The 13,206-nt window shown below is 34.7% G+C and overlaps 1 protein-coding gene across 8 annotated transcripts in view; it reads right to left on the bottom strand.

Moving 5' to 3' along the window:
- Positions 1-272: 272 nt before the first annotated feature.
- The window catches only part of ABI1 (abl interactor 1), an 81,557-nt gene continuing 68,623 nt past the window's right edge, over positions 273-13,206 (bottom strand). For 2 of the 8 annotated variants that reach the window (XM_043883624.1, XM_043883617.1), the window contains 4 exons: positions 12,317-12,493; positions 9,166-9,252; positions 5,451-5,636; positions 273-1,932 (listed from right to left, as the gene is read on the bottom strand). In XM_043883624.1, the coding sequence (XP_043739559.1) occupies positions 1,757-1,932; positions 5,451-5,636; positions 9,166-9,252; positions 12,317-12,493 (626 nt within the window). In that variant the 3' untranslated portion in view covers positions 273-1,756. The remainder of the gene's footprint in view (positions 1,933-5,450; positions 5,637-9,165; positions 9,253-12,316; positions 12,494-13,206) is intronic. The other 6 variants (XM_043883625.1, XM_043883620.1, XM_043883618.1 and 3 more) reach the window with 5 other exon arrangements.

The following is a 13,206-nucleotide window of genomic DNA, read 5'->3' as shown; positions in this document are numbered from 1 at the left end:
TTTATCTTGTTTCACCATAGGCGTAAAGATCATAAAACTGAAGTCTACATTTCAGTCCACATTAGTTAGATTTTAACAGTATCCAAAATTTCATATAGGAGAATGGTTTATTATAAAAGACTGTACATAAAATTTAGACAACAGGTTATATACAAAATTAAGAGAACAGTCCACTTGAAAAAAGGAAATGAAGAAGGTAGCTGATCACCAGTGATACTGAAATCATGTTTAACATTAACAAAGGCAAAATGCGGATGCAGCAGTCACATTGATTTGGTAGCAATAATGGCCTTTAATTTTCAGAAATAAACATCTTGCACTAGTCTTACCATTTACTATACTGTTTTAAGTCTGAAACGCCCAGTAGTACATAACTAACTTGAAATCCAAACAAATCATTGAAACACAGAAACCCACAATTGAGTGCTCTACTTTAATGTCCTAGGCAACAGAGAATTATACACGATGAGAAAACACCCCTCGAGCCCTCCCTTAAGGGGAGACGCACAAAGTGCACATGTTGCATTTCAATTACATCAAAGACAGTACAACTCTGTTGGTCAGGTACATCCCTGTTCAGTGATTAATACATGGCGCACCTTTTCCCCCCATTTACTTTATATTTAAAGTCTTTTTATGTTGCAAGTGCCAGGTAACGGGTTAAACAGTGCCTATTCAAAAATCCACTGCATTTACTTCTACCAAAAAAAAAATGTAAAAGATAATTAGCATTTCCTATCATTGAATCAGTATATGACAGTCCACTGGAAAACCAGAGGACTTGGGGCAGTCCTTAAGAATCTCACCTACAGCATGTGCACTTTGACACATTATCTTAGCTTTGAAAAAGTTACTTTAGAAAAGGAATTCAGTAGACTGACTTGTAAATAACCATCTCTGATTTTAAATTCTGCAAAAATCAGCCACTGCTATATTGGGATAGGTTGAGATAAGGCTAAATTTTTTTCCAAGTTAATATATTGAGAAAATAGAACCATAATTCTGCAATAAATTGGTATCTTTTATTTATCATTATTTTTAAAGCAAACCAGTGAAGGAAAGGACAAAAACCTTTGGTTCACTTATGTATTTATGAATGGAAAAGATTTATAATGCAAATTCACTGATTAAAAAACTTAGGTACAAATTACAACATTACAGGTAACCCTTTGTTTTTGTTTCACGTGGAGAACTTAGAGACTCAGTTCGTTTCAAGAGACCTAAGTACGAGTACTCCAACTAGTATTACACAAATTGGAAGCATCTTGGATTTTTTAAAAGTATATTTCAATACATAAATTTGTATGCATGCTTTAAACAAACAGTATATTTCAAGAATGAGCGCGTCTACACAAAAAGTATGACCAGCACCAGCGTTTAAGTTTCTGATTTTCAGCATTAGTCTGACAGAGCGTTAGTGACCGTGCTGCACTGACACGTGATGGCGCGATCTGAGTCACCATCTGTCAGGCAGATCCCACACCCCCAGAGCGTTTAGGCTGGTCATCAGGTTAACAATGCATAAGGAAGGACGTGAGCACAGTCCGTGACAGGCAGCCTCGTGCAGAATGCTGTTCAGCAATCCGCAAACTGCCTCAGAGATTTATGCTTACAGGTAGACATTCAATTATACCAATAAAACAGCATGTTCTGAAAATATGGGCACATTTTAAAACATTTTAAGACAATTCTGTTAACCATAATAGTCCCACAGTATGACTGAGTGATAACAAGAACCTACTTTAAAAGCAAAAATTTAATCAGTATAGTGCATGATTGACTCCACATAGTTTCCTGGGAACAGACCAGTCACTCGATTGCAGACTCCTTCATACCAGCCATCGTCGTTTTTCTTTATTACATAGATGATTGCACCCTCCATAAATGACAGCTCATCATCCTTGTCTTTTGTATAATCGTATATTGCCACAACTGTGGAGAAGAATTGGAAGATCATGTGAGTGCATGATAGCCAACGTTTAATTGACTTTTTAAATGTAATGCCAACCAATAGTATAGCAAACCCAACCTCTTTATGAATACTTGTACTTCTTAAATCTCTACATCCAGGTAGGTCAGGTAGCCAGCTGTGTGCCTAAACCACTAGCTTGATCTTCAGGCCAAACCAACAAATAACTCGAGAAGTCAAGAGTGTCTACCAACCTATTTAGGAAAGGTCTCTGGATTTTAGGTTTTATTACATGTTTCAATTCACTTGTTCAAATATCTACTAAGTGCCAACCATATGCAAAGCACCATTTATCAAAGTAACTATTGAGTAAACCTGCAGAGCCAATCAGTAAACCAGGTAACAACCCGAGCTATCTAATTTAAAAATATACATATATTGTGAAGTAAATTTCATCCTACTCATCCCAGAAAAATACTCATGTGTTCATATAATTTATGGGGCTATACCTAGATTTAAATATATATATATATATATATATATATATTTATATACCTTAGAAGTCAGCAAAAATTTTTCTTTATTTTTAAAGGAAAAATAGGTAAGTAAAGAATAGGTAAGTAAAGACTCACATAAGATTTAAGAGAACATTTTTGCTATTTATTGTGTTATCTGTGATTATGCTGAGTACAAAATACCCATTTCCTTTGCAAACGGTTGTGGAAAGGAAAGGCATCAAAAAATCACTAGCTTTACAAACCACTGGTTTATTATTTTAAGTATTCCTTCCTTCTGGCTTCATAACATGATCATTCTGGAATATGCAATTTTCCAGTATATGTGAAAGAGTATGTCATACAAAATTTTTTTCATTACCTCATGTAATCTTTTTCTTAAAAGAGGATTTTTAAGACATTTAAGATATTCTGGAACTCATTTTTTCCTTAAGAAAGGTGGCTATGCTCCATAATTATTCTGAATCAATAAGTTACAATAAGCAAGAGACCCGAAGTACTGATCCACAGCATCATTTGATAAAGTAAAACAGGCAATCTTTTTTCCCTATACAAAACAGTATATGAAAGTAAACTCAGCAAGTACATTTTCCTCCATTTTAATCCTGCAGTGAAATCACAGTGTGGTAATCACAGGCTCAGTTAAACATGCCCAGTTTCAAAACACCAAAACATACACAATAAATAACATTAATTATCCTGGTAATTTTGGCTAAATAAACACCCAAGAAAACCAAGTGACTGCTAGAAAGAAACATTTTCTTTTGTCACATTTTCAGTGGTATAGATGAGTTTTAAACTGATCATGACAATGCCTGATATCCTCAAAGTCATTCAGCAAAATTAAAACAGTATTTCCTCACCTTCTTAGTTCCACTTATACTAAAGAGCTAATAAGAACACTGCACCCAACTAATTGTTTCTATTTGCCAAATCCCCTCTGTAAATGAAACTTAGTTGCCCCTCCCCTCCCCTTCCCCAATGCATATATTCTCATATAACAATTCTCACTGCTGAGTATTTAACCATTAACAATGCGTGTCCACCCTAGTCTGTAGTATCCTAGTCCACATAAAGTTCTGAACTCTCCCTTCTCTATATACTCACTGTAGGGTTCTGTGGGACTAGAAATTTAATATTCTTATCTACATCTGTCATGAATGCATGCGTACTAAGTCACTTCAGTTGTGTCCGACTCTATGTGACACTATGGACGCTTTGCAGCCTGCCAGGCTCCTCTGTCCATGGGATTTCCCAGCCAAGAATACTGGAGTGGGTTGCCATGCCTCCTCCAGACCCAGGGATCAAACGTGCATCCCCTGCATTGCAGGTGGATGTGAGCCTCCAGGGAAACCCCTACATCTCTCTACATGATGAAAATTTGAAGATAGCTATCTAGTCCCTCTGAAATCTTCTTTTCCTCAACTTAGAAACAATGCTTTTAACTCATTATAGATACACTGTCTTAAATATTTCAACCTCCTGAATATCATCCTCAAAATTAAACATACTATTAGCCTAATATAAATGACTGAATTTGGCTTCTGCAATAGTCATGTCATACTGTTGGATTAACATATTCAATTGAAATCCTATTAAACCTAGTTTTAATCATCTTGTGACTTATAAAGGTGACTGGGCTTCCCTGGTGGCTCAGAGGTTAAAGCGTCTGCCTGCAGTGTGGGAGACCTGTGTTCGATCCCTGGGTCGGGAAGATCCCCTGGAGAAGGAAATGGCAACCCACTCCAGTATTCTGGCCTGGAGAATCCCATGGACGGAGGACCCTGCTGGGCTACAGTCCATGGGGTCGCAAAGAGTCGGACACAACTGAGCGACTTCACACACACACACACATTAAAGGCTTTAAATATAACCCTACTAAATACCAACTTTCTGATTAAGACCAGGGGTCCATAAACAATGGCCCATGACCAAATTCAAACCAAAGCCTTTCTGTCAATAAATTTTACTGGGGCACAGCGACATCCTCACTTGTCTATGACTGCTTGTTTTGTTTTTTCCCACTTTGGTTGCACTGCATGGCTTGTGGGATCTCAGTTCCCCAACCAGGGATTGAACCCGGGCCCTCAGCAGTGGAAGCGTGAAGTCCTAACCACTGGACCGCCAGGGGATTCTCAACGACTGCTTTCGTGCTACAACAGTGGGGTTGAGAAGTTGTGACAAGCCTGAATGACCAGCAAAGTTTAAGATATTTCATTTTGCCAATATATACAAATATCAAAGAATTATGTTGTACACCTGAAACTAATATGTCAATATACCTTGATTTCTTAAAAAGTGTATTATTTGGTCTTTTCCAAAAAATTTGGTGACTCCTGATTTAAGACTCATTATTTCCTTCAACTTGTGAAGAGATTTCTTTAATCCTGCTCTATTACCAAGTATATTAACTATTGAAAGTGAAGTCGCTCAGTCGTGTCCGACGCTTTGCGACCCCGTGGACTGTAGCCTACCAGGCTCCTCCATCCATGGGATTCTCCAGGCAAGAGTACTGGAGTGGGTTGCCATTTCCTTCTCCAGGGGATCTTCCCAACCCAGGGATCGAACCCACGTCTCCTGTACTGCAGGCAGACACTTTACCGTCTGAACCACAAGGGAAGCCCTATATTAACCATTATATCATTCCAAATCTGTTATGTAAATATAACTGTCCCATTTTCATAGTTACTTAAATTTGCTTTTCCAAACCAGAAAATATGGGTCAAAACACAATTCAAGATTGCTCATGTTTATCACTCTCATAATAACCACAGCATATCTGTTTGAAGGTACATGAAAATCTAAATATGAAGTAGAACATTCAAGACTTTCTCAGTACGATGTAGAATATTTACTGTTTAGAAAAAATTAAAATATTGGGAAATGTTTAGGAACTAAACCATCTTGGCTGAATAAGCGTGTTCAAAAGGCAGAGACACACTGGACTAGGTGTTCTTTACAGCTCTAAAATAAGATCATCGCTAGTTCCTTCCCATTACAGCAATTCAGTGATGACTGTACCTTACCTTTCTCAATATAATTCTTGGGGGCCCAAGCAGGATCCCCATCTGCGTATGGGTCGTTATACTGAACTACCGCGGCCTCCTCATCTTCATAATCCACTGGTGGTGGAGGTGGCGGAGGTGGCGAGTCGTCAAACAAGGGGATGTCATCTGGTGGAGGTGGTGGAGGTGGAGTTGGACTATCAGCAACTAAAAAATTCAGATACTTAATTGAAATCAGAAATCAGACGAGATGGGAATTGCTAAGTTAATAGAATTTAAGGAAGCTCTATCTCATATACAGCATGCACTATAATAATACATGCAAGATTAGAAATAAAAGCTTGGTGTGTTAAAGCTTCTACTACTTTTAAGAGTAATTTTGCAATAATAAAATGAGCTAAAATTAAAGGTATTAGGAAGTACTACAAATTAATGAATGCAGAGGTTAGGAGACAATATGTCTTTTTTTTTTAAATAAGACTACAGGAGTAAAGAAGTTCCCTTATTCCAAGGTTCAGGTCACAACAAATGTCACTCTTTAGTTAGCCTCTCTCCTTAAATAAGCCTTATGTCACACCTGTCATTTGGACTATAGTAAACATGAATGTTAGTTTAATGGTTTGATAACCATTTATTATGCACATTCATGTCCCCAATTTTGGTTTTTAGTTACCTTTAGTTGCAAAGAAATCTCTAGTGGGTGGATATGTGTTTATTTTTATTTGTTTTATGCAAGGGGAAAAAAAAGCTGTGGTGTTAGGTATGCTTCTATGTGTGTAGATTTTCTATTATTTAAATTTTAACAAGAGAAAATAAATTTAAATAATTCTAAGCTAGCAGAAAATCTCATTAAATATTTTTTAAATGTTTGTATTCACAATCAACTTTAAAAAAAGATAATCAGCTTCTTAAATGTAGAAAGCAAGCTAAGATTTCTGTATTATTGTTTGTAAAACTAAGAATGGAATGAGGAAGACTCGATCCTAAAGATCCAATTTCCTAAGAATACATCCTCAATAAAGATTTTAAAAATAAAGTACTGCAGGAAGATGTTTAAAAAAAAAAAAACAAAAGAAGAACTCAAATCATGTAAAACGATAAAAATGATTCATACCTCAAATTCTAGATGGCTATGGTATGTCTATGTGTGATTTAAATAAAGAGGTAAACAGTGAAATGGAAAAAATGTCATGCTAGAGTTGTTTCAATGAATTATTATGATACCAGGTAACAAATGCTCCCAATATTAACGAATTCAGAGCTGAAGCACAGCTAATTCTTAAATTTCTGATCCACAAATTTCTTAAAAAAAAAAAAAAATTTTGATACAAAGAATAATATAGTCTCCAGTATCTGAGATAAGTAATTCAGAATTCCAACATACTAATAATTCCAACATACTATCTCACGTGCCAATTTCCAGGGCTATTTATATGATCAAAGAAAACGGTTATCATCTATTCTAAGGTAGTGTTAAAGTTATCAACACCCTATTTGCAGTAATGAGCTGAGAATATAACCAAAGAACCCAGATTTAAAACACACGCACATAAGAGCCCTACTGACAACCACCTTAGTTCTGTGATCTCCGTTTTATCCTATTTGGGGTGAGAAAGAAGACCACCAGGAAACAAGTCCTGTGCGCTGATGCTCATTTGGACAGCGCTCACACAGGTGTGTAGTTTATTCTTCCTACAAATGCTAGGATCCATTTTATTTCTGCCAATTCCTTTTCCATAAATTATTATTTTTATATTCCATAAAATATTATTATTGGGATGAGAAGAAAATGCATATGAATTCATTCTGACATTAAAGAGTCATAGCTCATATCCTTAATATGGCTTAATGAATAAATTATGTATGTTTACCTGAATTCTTAAAGTATATTTACTCTTGATTTATAGACAACTTACTAGTCTAATTTTTCATTCAACTGTCTTTATACCCAACTGCTGGTTAATTTACATTGGCTTATCTTCAAACTGCATACACTGGGGAAAGAGTCTTGTCATCTAATTCCCTGTGCATAATACTATGTCTAGCACCAGGTATAATTAGTTCAAAAACGCTTTCTGATGTTAATCATAAACAGATGTAAACACACTGCTTTTTTAGACGCTCATGTCTTAAACTGAAACACATTTATTAATAGGTTAACTGCTCTGTGCATTCATTATCACCACTTTGTAAAAGAAAGTGAACGTTAAAGAACACAGAAAATTTGTAATTCATAAAGCATTTAGTATACTGATACCAATTTATCAACAATCTTCCTAACATGCTTTCAAAGAAAACAGATGCCAAATAAAGTGAGGCATTCTGTGGCACCAGGAGAATTACTGACTCAAGATCACAAGTTAGGGAGAAGAACTGAAATAGTACCATGGCCTCTAGAACGAAGACCATACATGTACATTACACTGAATGTCTATTTAAAAAAAGGATTACCAAAAATCTAATCAATGAGCTTTGGACTCACTAAATGGATGTTTATTATGGCTATTTTAAAACATTTCCTAAAAATTCTCAGCTATTAGGCAGTTCAAAGGTTGAATTGGCTTTGTTTTTAAACTCTTAGAGCACCAAGAACCAGCAATTTACCTTTATTCACTGATTTTTTAAACGAAGATTCACTTATTTTTACATGTTTAAACACATAAGTTTCCAACCAAATGTAAATGGTAAGGTTGGTTTAGGCTCAGAAATTTTAGCATTGTGAAACTGTTTTATAGAAGGTCTATTAAATCACACATTTCTTAAAGATGGGGACTTTGTCTTAGACTATGTATATTCCTCCCAGAGCCTAGGACATAACACTGAATAAACAAATACTTGACTGGACGAAGGGAGGAAACGTGGAGAATAACACAACAAGGTCAGGAGCAGCTGCAGGATGGAATTTGCCACAATGTTTTCTCCTGGAAGATGGGCTGGTCATTTGAGTTACACATCTTGTTCAAACCGTTCTGAGATTTATCTGCATGGTGGTGAAGCCAAATGAAGTGAATTAGTACTAGACCACCTTACCATCTTCAGCATTTTTGGCATAATTCAATAATAGTAATATTTTCCATTTTGCCAAATAACATTCACTATGATCATGTAGTTAGGATTATGTATCTTCCAGAATGTCAAAGTAATCAGGTGGTAATTAAAAAAAAAAACACCTCTATCCTAATTCATATATTCAAAAGAATTTCCTAGTCAATCTGACCTTCCTTCAAAAAGACCTAAAAAATGTGACAAGTCTGCCTGTTCAGAAATCATCCTCATGGGCCAAAACATAAAGAGGGCTCTACACAGATCATCACTTAAATGGGTGCATGGATGTAATTTACTTATTTAATCTCACAGTGTAACTATGCATCTTGATGAGTTTGCTGGCAACAGAAAACTAATTCCCCTAAAAACTATTGAAAGCTAGTAGTTTCCACACAATTTTAATTTGAGGCTTTGATTATGCTTTCCTTAAGAATCTGCAAAGATCTGATTTCATGTTTTAGAGCATGTGAATACATAAGGAAATTGCAGTTGTGACATTCATCTGAGTCAGTAACCATGCACACAGAAGAAAACTGAAGATCGTGCTCTTCAGTTTCAATAACGGATCTGCACCTATTTTCAAGGTAAGATTAGCTTCTCAACAAAAGTAAGGAAAATGATGACTCATCAGCCATGCATGCTATAAGGAGACAGCCTCTACTCTTGGACAGCTCAGGTTTTCCAAACTTACTGTTTTCCTGCACCCTGGCCACGAAGCCTGTGAGAGGTATCTGTGGAGTCAATTGAGGCATAGGGGGAGGGGGTGGAGCAATAGAAACTGGCGGTGACAACACAGAATGGGGGAAGTAAAACAGATAAAGGAAAGAAAAGGAACAAACAAAAAGCAGAAGTCAGTTACAAGGACCACAAACATAAGTATGCAAAGAACAGTTTGTAAATGAAACAAAACAAAACAAGAAACAAAACAAAAACCTGCAGAACCTTCATTTCCCACAAACAAACCTAAAGCTGAGCTGTGCTTAGCCAACTGGTAATTTTATTAAAAAACAAATACATCTATTTTAATCCTACTGTTACATTGTTTGGGGAAGATTTAGATTTACCATCACCTTCACTTCCATGCAATGAGAATTTTAAATTCTAGGGAAAGACTTTAACAAAACAGGTAAGAATGAAATACCAATAAAGGTTTCCAGGATACTGTTAGTTCACCTTACCTCTCTAATCCTAACAAGTATGTCTAGCTTAAGGATAATGCTGTAAATCAGAATTCAAATAAACAAAACAAAAATGTTATGGAATAGCTGTTTATTCCATGTATAAATAAATGCATTAGTTATAGGTTTCCTTTAAAAACAGTTCTTATGTATCTATAGCATACATCTAAATTATATATAATCTTATTATATATAACATGCATGTATGTTATAAGAAGATTAATTATATAATGTATGTTATATAATTACATGATAGTATAAAATATGATTCACCATGTAAATTACATGATTTAATAATAAACACATAAATTATAATACTTATATATTATACAATTATATAACAGTATGATTGATTATATAATATAATCTTATTATATACAGTAATATAATCTCATTATGTAGCTAAATATTTTCTATATATCTATATCATCTCTCTAGGAAAAATCCTTGTTTATAAAAAAAAAAGGTTACTATTATTTTTAAGTTGACAATTTTAAATACATCACTCTTAAATTTACTAGGGAATAAGAGTGGTCCATACACCATGTTAATTGTTCACTGAATTTCAAGGATATTTCAAGGGACCTTCTTCCTTTTATATCACAAAATTCTGTTTATTGGTCGTCACCAAGAAATGACACTAAATTGACAGGGAAAATTTATTGACTCCCAAAGATCATTTAATTGAAAGATTGTTTCCATTAATCCAATCTAAAAATTGTTTGGTTAAAAAAAAAATTGTTTGGTAAGCATAAAAATCTGAAAGAGGTTCAGTGTACAAATAAACAACAAAGCAATGTATGTGTATTTATATTCATTGTATGGCTAAAAACAACATTCAATTCACTATGAAATTAGTCCTGGTTCATTCTGACACTCTGTATACAGAAGTATATACATGTGTGTATATACTTGTATATACATGTGTGTATATAATGTTCCGGTATATACACATTTATATATGACAGCTTTAATAAATAAAAGATTATATACCTTTTCAATGTAAAAAAAATTTTTTTAAACTTCCACAAACCTAAAAATTTAAAAAAATAACCCTTAGTAACTAGCCATGCTGGTTAGTACATAAAGAAAAGAAAGGTTATGCTGCAACAATACTAGCCATATGCACAGAATATGCACATCAAAACACTAAAAACACTCACATGCTACCACTACAACACCAACGGTAACTCAGGTTGAAGGATAACTGATTTGACAACACATAATAATGTTTAAAATGTGAGGCAAATTTGCTTTACATATCCAAAAATATGGACATTCAGTAATGACAATGTCTTCTTTGAGGATAAGCAACCAACCCAAGCAGTGTTAAAACAGAACTACACAAACATGTATCAGGTGAAGAGTCACCAGAAGTCCTATTTGCGGAGTAAACTAAATAAATGTCTAAGTGCGGAAAAGAAAAATAACACAAAGATGAGATCTAAAAATGCAGCATAATATGAAAAAAAAAAAAATTAAAGGTTCATGAAACTAGTGAGACTAATGATCAGATCAACTGCTCTGATGGTGGGATTCTCAGCCACCAGCTACTTTTCTTTACCAAAAGGAGACTAGGGGAAATGTGAGGTAAAATTCTAATTGGCAAAGTTTCTCAGGAGCTTGGATGAAAATTTCAGTCTGGAAAAGGGTTCTAATAATATAAATTTTGGGATTACTTGTGAATTATGATATTTCTGCTAAAGTGATTTTCAATTCTTAGAAGGTTTTTTGCTTATAACCACAATTAAGTCTTTAAAATTTAACGCCCCCCAAAAGAGAGAGAATTTAGGTCTACTTTAAAACACTTGTTTAAAACATGCATCATAAATAAAAAGAATTTAAAACCAACTTCCTGTGTAAATATGAAGTATTCAATATTTTTTAGGTTACATAAAATAACATGCAGCTCCAGAAAGTAGCTAGAAAAACCACACGAGAAAGTGTGTTTCAGTCTATGTCTGGTGATCACTGTTTCAAGCCAATAACAAATACTGAACAACTGGCTCATTTCAGATTTCTCTTGGTTGGAATTGAGCATCCTGATATGGAAGAAAGTGAAATTACTGACTACTCACTCTAAGCAAGTGGAACTTTTTCACATTTTATGCCAAAGTTATTTTCTAATCTTATTAGCCTTTAAACACTGATTGCAGTTAGTGTTGAGATGTGCAATCTGAGGTGAACAGAAAGGATTTGTCAAAAGAAAAGTCCTCCCCACTGTTATAATTATTAGAGACAGAATAAGCAGGCATCAAGAATGGTTTTTAATGGTTTGGAACTCATTTCAGTATAGGTTAACAAGCTTAAAAGTGATAGCCAGCAATTTTGTTATATTATTGAAAAGAAAAATTGTCACAATATTTTTAATTTTACTGTTATCAAACTGTATCAAACATGCCAATATTTAAAAATTCAGCTTAATTAATTTCAGAGTATTTCCTCTTTAGTTTTATTTATAGTATACTCAGTGAGTCGGAAGTTTTTGAAAGTGATAAGCAATTATTCTTAAAATGATAAGATTCAAGGTCTCACTTCTTAAAACAAAAATAAACATGAAATAACATGGTTTCAATTGTTGTCTATCACTGGCAAGAACAATTTAAAATAATTTCCTTCAAAAGGAGCTCCACTGCTGCGTGCGCCTGCTAAGCACAAGCTTACTTGAATTCTGAGAATAAAGTGGCCCTCCATTAACATGAGGCTGAGCAGAAAACTGAGCTGTCACAGAGGGGGTCCGTCTGTATCCACCAGAAGATGTCGAGGAGGTGGTAGAGTTGTGCCGAGAAATCTGCCTGGTCATTGTGCCATACTGGGAACCAGGAGCTGAGCCCGGGGCTGCTGGAAAGCATGAGTCAAAGGCAACCAACAAAGAACTTGAGCACTGCAGTAACCTCCAATGGCAGCACAAAGAGAAGCAGACTCTCAGCGAGAAACGTTTTTTATCACTTTTTAAAGTCCACAGCACAAAATAAAGAGAAAAGTAAAGATACAACACAAATAGCTCCATCTCTGAACTTACAAAAACTTACAAAAAAGCAGAAAAAACAGATACTGTGTGGAAAGTGCAAAAGTTAAGTATGAAACATTCTTCAACCTTTTAATTTAGCATAATCCCAAGTGGTATTTTGCTAATAAAATGTATAATCTTTTTGTTATTTTAGAACGTATAGTTTTTATATGTCAACTGTGTCTCTCCAACAAGATAAGTACCAAATGACAGTCTGAGGTGAAAAGCATTAGTTTTTAGATGTGAATACCTTAGTATCTGGATTGTACACTTCTTCCTTTTCACTGGCAAGTCTACAGAAATGCAGTCTAAGAATCTAGCCAGCCAAACACGCTTAAATTATAAAGTTTACACAGTTAAGCTTATTTTCCACATTTACTAGTATATTTATTTGACTGTTTATTGTATTAGCAGTTATTATCAATATCTATTATAGTAAAATCATTTTTTTAGAGAAGCACACTTTCTAGCTTCAAAGCACCTATGTCAGATTTGTTGTATATCTCCAAACTTTTAAGAATTATACACTTTACCCTATCACTGA

This window comes from Cervus elaphus, chromosome 23, assembly GCF_910594005.1.
Source record: "Cervus elaphus chromosome 23, mCerEla1.1, whole genome shotgun sequence".
Taxonomy (NCBI): domain Eukaryota; kingdom Metazoa; phylum Chordata; class Mammalia; order Artiodactyla; family Cervidae; genus Cervus; species Cervus elaphus.
The sequence above is the reverse complement of the archived record's forward strand: the minus strand, read 5'-3'. Positions and strand labels throughout refer to the sequence as shown.